This window comes from Rattus norvegicus, chromosome 19 (genome assembly GCF_021556685.1).
Source record: "Rattus norvegicus strain SHRSP/BbbUtx chromosome 19, alternate assembly SHRSP_T2T, whole genome shotgun sequence".
In the NCBI taxonomy this organism is placed as follows: Eukaryota; Metazoa; Chordata; class Mammalia; order Rodentia; family Muridae; genus Rattus; species Rattus norvegicus.
In genome coordinates this window covers 17,859,578-17,864,914 of record NC_141552.1, presented here as the reverse complement: position 1 = coordinate 17,864,914, position 5,337 = coordinate 17,859,578, and the positions used below count along the sequence as shown (strand labels likewise).

At 43.2% G+C, this 5,337-nt stretch overlaps 1 protein-coding gene across 1 annotated transcript; it reads right to left on the bottom strand.

Moving 5' to 3' along the window:
* LOC147998940 (disks large homolog 5-like) lies at nt 1-4,731 on the bottom strand. Its single transcript, XM_087595726.1, has 6 exons — nt 4,539-4,731; nt 3,346-3,505; nt 2,019-2,162; nt 1,218-1,384; nt 395-500; nt 1-271 (listed from the first exon to the last, which is right to left on the bottom strand). The coding sequence occupies exons 1-5, from the start codon at nt 4,663-4,665 to the stop codon at nt 436-438; spliced, it is 663 nt and encodes a 220-aa protein (XP_087451852.1). The 5' UTR covers nt 4,666-4,731; the 3' UTR covers nt 1-271; nt 395-435.
* Nucleotides 4,732-5,337: the final 606 nt, after the last annotated feature.

Sequence of the window (5,337 nt, the reverse complement as noted above, 5' to 3'; positions counted from 1 at the left end):
TAGAATTCAATTTTTATTCATAACAAATACATTTTTACAACAAAACAGGATTAAAATGAATAAAAATATTTAAAAATGTTTGAAAGTAAAAATAGTAACAAGAACATATAAATATGAAACAACAAAAAGAAAACTTCAATTAAAATCATAACAAAAAAATTTCTAAAAGCATATTCTTAACGAACATTTAGAAGCACAGATGTATTGCTGTTTCTCCTCTAGCACACATAATGAAAGGTGGTCCCCCAAGTTGTTTCTCAAGTGCTGTTTTCTGAAGAAGAAAGTGAGTAAGACCTCAATCAGTCAGGCTGGCTTAGTGTTATATAAATTTGGTGTCTCTAAGAAATGACAAATTAACTCTGAGGAAGAATACTCATCCAAAAAATGTTGTTACCGTTCACGATGTTTGTCATCAGGGACTCCTGAGAAAGCAACTTATTCTTCAGGAAGCTCTCTTACTGGGGTGTCTCCAATTCCAGCTCTCTTGCACTTTCTGAGACCTGGGAGAGGAAGGCAGTTTTTCAGACACTGATTTGGTGTTGAAACGCAAGCCAGCTGTCAGAATGCTGCCTTCTACCACCTCAGTTCTATTGGACAATTAACATGGACCTTTTAACTGATATCATTGTTGCTAACTCTGTGGGCAGGGCAAAATCTCCAGCAAGCCTCACAGTAATGTGGGCTGCCAATATGGGACCCAGACTTATACCAGTGCAAACCAAGAACAGGGCAATGGGAAAAGACCTCATCGGGTTGCAGGAAGAAAGGAGATGTCCATATGTCACCAAGGTTAAAGCCAATGACAAGTACTAATTTGACATTTGCACTTAGTTCTTATCCCAGAAAGGTGCTTCCTACACAAGAAGTCACATGACCACTTGTCATTTGTCAAGAACCAAGAACATGTTCAAAACTCTACATAGCATCCAATCTATCACGTGCATGTGCAATAATGTGATATGTTATTGATCTGTCACCATTTCTATAATGCAGCTTCAAAAAGAGCAGCAAAATATACTTGCAAAATAATTCAGTTTCTGAAAAGTGGTTGGCTTCCCAGAATACTTGTGCATAGGCAGAGCAATGAACAATTCCATACATGAGGTGGTTGGCTGGTTGTGAGTGTAAATTAGTAAGGTGGTAGGAAAAAGCACAGATGTATCAAATTGGCAAATTTTATCAGATATTGTTAAGCTAACACAGCTACTCGTCCCTACCAGATGATGCTGGGTCTGGACGTTGCTGGTCTTTATCTTTCTTGCTGAAGTCAACCAAATATTTCTGGTTCAGTGCACACTCAAGATGTCTCTCCTTGCTCTCCTGCTTCAGTGGGACCAACTTCTTCCTACATGTGTTTTCCATCAGGAGCTGGCTGAGCAGGTTTCTGGAAATACAGTCTGCATAGTAAGATCATGCTGCCCCTTTCTCCCATTCCTATTCCCAAGTCCCACTAAGTCTACCAGGTCCCAGGTACCCATGAAGACTTAATAAAATACATCTTGATACATATAAGGCTGCTGCACAAACCACAAAGAGTTAATTCGGGGAAGAATAAATTGTTTGTTTGGCCGGAGCACCAATTAGAGTCCACATCTCTCAAAAAGAACATGGATCTTCATCTATCCATGAAAGCCCAATGCATGAGGGCAACATCAATTAGTAGTTGGCAAACACCCGCAAAAGAGGTCAGTAGAACCAAGGGAAGGTCATGCTAACCATGTGGTCCATGCACTGAGTTTTGTAAAACCTGGCATGACACGAGAGGTCCAGGTCAGCCTAATAATCTTCTGCTGACTTCAATCAGTGCTGTTCTATCTAGAGCCTTCTGCAGATGCCTAGACAATCCTGGGATGAGGAACAGTCTTTTATGGAACTGAAAGCTGAGTCCTAATGACCCTGGCACACTGATGTGTAAACAGCACAAGAGATAGAATCATAGCTGAAGACCGTCCAGTCCAGAACAAAGAAAGTCAGAAATGGCCATTCCACAGGTGATAGGCTTTCTGACCAGGACTTACCTAGAGAAGGTAATCTCCTTCTTCAGCTTATGGCTGTTCTCATGGATCACAGTGTTCTCCATCTCTAAGTTGTGCAGAATTGACATGACCGCCTCCTCCATTCTCTCCAGGTCTTCATAATATGGATTTGGCCTGAAGTGTGGCCTGGCCCCAAATGATAGAATCCAATGAACATCAGCATTTAGGAATATATGAGCTCAGGGTGGGTCCTGTACTACACCAGTCCTGGAAGGACACCTTCTGAATTCTACATATTGGATCTTCTTCAGCTTCAGAAACGTGTTTTTCTGCGTCCAGGACACCAGAATCTCAGCATCCAGATGGAGGCTTCCCTGACTCCCTTTGTTCAATCAAGAGGCAATCTGCAGTCAAGCCAGTTGAGCTATCAAGAGCCTAGGCCACACCTCTCCATGCTCCCCCACCCAACACAGCCAGAAACCGGTGATTTCTTTTCTCCTGTCCCGATAACAGACCATATATCAACACAAAATTATAATCTGCACAAGGAATACAAATAAACAGACAATCGTGGCCACATAGGCAAAGAAATGTGCTGTTGACAGTGGGGCTCCCAGAACAAAGCATTCACTTCACCATGAATGTGTTACAGGTAAATACTCAGGCTAAGAAATAGACTCCTATATTCCAAGTGTGGAGTGAAATATAAACATATAACAGTTGTGCATATGCATTTGGATGTATGCACACACAGACTCACAGACTGAGACACACCCACAAAAAAAGAGAAATGTAAACAGAGTTAGAGAAAGAGAAAAGCAAATATGGAAACAGAGAGCACTGTGAGAACCAGGAGAAATGCATGCACCATTGCTGTGTCCGAGGGGCTCCCACAGACACACAGACAATAACAAACAGGCCTGAGCCTGACAACTTCTATTCAAGCATTGAGATGAACAGTTTGGGACCAGGCCCCTCAGGCTGCTGCCTGTATCTTCCAGCACTCAGTCCCCTGCCTAGCACGTACAGAGACTCACCATAAACTCACTGCAATTACAATCTTGCAAAGCCACCTGATGTCAAGGGCTTTGCAAATGCACACTGGGAACTCATTCTCCCTGACTTTATCCCTGAATTCTTCATTCAGACCACAAATTCTGCTTTTCAATAAATGGAAGCAGACGAGTCCACTGTCCATCTCTCTCCTCAGGAAGGGTCAGGTTCTGAATCTCCTCTATATGGGAGGTGAGGTTTAGCACAGGGTGGTTAGGGAGGCACAGCTTTCTAGAACCCAAAACCTTAATAGGATAAGATGAAGGTGACCTTGCAGACCCAGGAATGAAACAAGAGCATTTGGAGCGATTCATACATGTTCTTCATGGATCTCTCTGTCAGAAACCTCAGGCGATCTCTCAGGTCATTTCTCTCCTCGGTAATGAGCTGCAGCTCTTTAATCAGCCTCTCCTTTTCCTTCTTGGCCTGCTTCTCGCTTAGGGCAGTGCCAGGGGATGATGTTTCTCTCCCAGCGTCTGTAGGTAGAAGAACACAAGTGAACCTGCATGGGGAGAATTCATAGAGTGTACATAGACCTCAGTGAGGCCTAAACAGGAGAACAAGCCTGGAACCCAGTGTCACTGCTAGGCGATTGGTCTATGCTTAAGAGGCCTCCTCAGTGGATCTCAGTTCTCCCACTACTCTATAGAGACCAAGAGATGTAAGCAGCCAGGTGTGCCCTATGCCGGACATCACGTGCTTACATGTACCATGGAGATGGCTTCTCCAGGATTAACATCAACTGACCAGGGTACAGCTTGGTTTCAGGACCCTCACCCCTGTGGTTTCAGAACTCAGATGATAAATTCACCATTCACAAAACTTGAGTGATTGGAGACACTCAGATGTCCTACCCTGATACTCTAGGCTAACAACTTTGGATTTAAAACACATTTCCAGGGAGGTCATGTTCAACAGACTTATCAATTCCCCTATATGAAATAACAAATGCCCCAGAAGTTCCAATAGGTTACAGGCTGAATCTTGGTCCACATGTTCCAAACATTTTTGGTATTTTAGAAACATGTGTGTAACACACAACCTCTAATATATAAAGCTAATGATGACCCTGCCAGTTAGAAGAAATCAGAGAAGGTCTAAGAACATAAGGTTATTGCCTGGAGCACAATCTCTCCCTGTTCTTACTGTCAGGTGTCCACTGTATTTAAAGAAGCAATGATAGTGAAATACATTGCTGCCCTGTCTAAACTCAGAAAAGGTGGACCCTCCATGACTCCTGATCGTGTTATTATATCAATGTAACCTAACAAATGCACTGTAAAAGTAAAGGCCAGAAATTCACAGTATAATAGCATTGGCCTTACCATATACTCCCTGTGGGGTTGGGGAAACTAAAGTTCTGAAATCCTGACTTTCAGGAATTGTGATGTTCATGGAAATTCAATTCCTTTTCAGATGCTCCAGTTGCTGTGGCCCATTGCTAGAAAGGTCAGCCTAAGCCTGCAGCCCCCCTGACAGGGAGCTCCAAATATACTGCCCAGAACTTACTAAACATTCCCCAGAAGTGCTGTCTCTGTCCATCATTACTTTGAGACGAAAGGCCAGATTCCTTCACTCTAGTCTGTCCACAATCGACGTTCCCCCTCCCAAAACGCTTGCGAAGACGGGAAAACATGTCTTAGGGTGTAACCGCCAGATTCAGACTGAGAGAAACTAGGGCACTGGTTGTCACTACAACACTGGTGACATCACAGAGGATGCCAGAACTCTCTAGGAGACAATAGAATGTCCAAGAAGGGACAGCTGATGTCATGGGGAGCAGACTTTCCCTCCCTGCTAATGTTCTCCCTGTACTGAGCATAAGCTGAGGTGCCCTTTCCAGGAGAATTTCCTGGGGCAGAGCCACTGAGCATCTCCTGCTTCCAAAGCCAAATTTTCCTCAAGGCTTGATTATAAAAAAACCTTAGTAATTCCTATGCATCTAAATGAATGTTTCCTTCCATATCTTGCCCCAAAATGTCTCACTAACTCAAATTGTCCTCATTCACCAATGTTAGCCATTAAAACTTCCTGAGATTTCACACCAGCTTGAATATGCAGTCAAAAGTTCTCCTGTCTCATTATGTACATGTGCTTTATATCACATCAAGAAATAGTCTGCATGGTAGGTTACAACATGCGTGTGTATTAGGGGAACACTCATGAAGTCATGTGCTTAGCAATCGACAATTGCCAGAAAATTCCTTAGGAGAAAGAGTTGAATTCTTTATGGTGCTAGGAAAAGTGTGGAGACCAGTTGGCAGAGGAAAATGCAATATTGGAGCCAGCAGTGAAGGGAACCTCATGC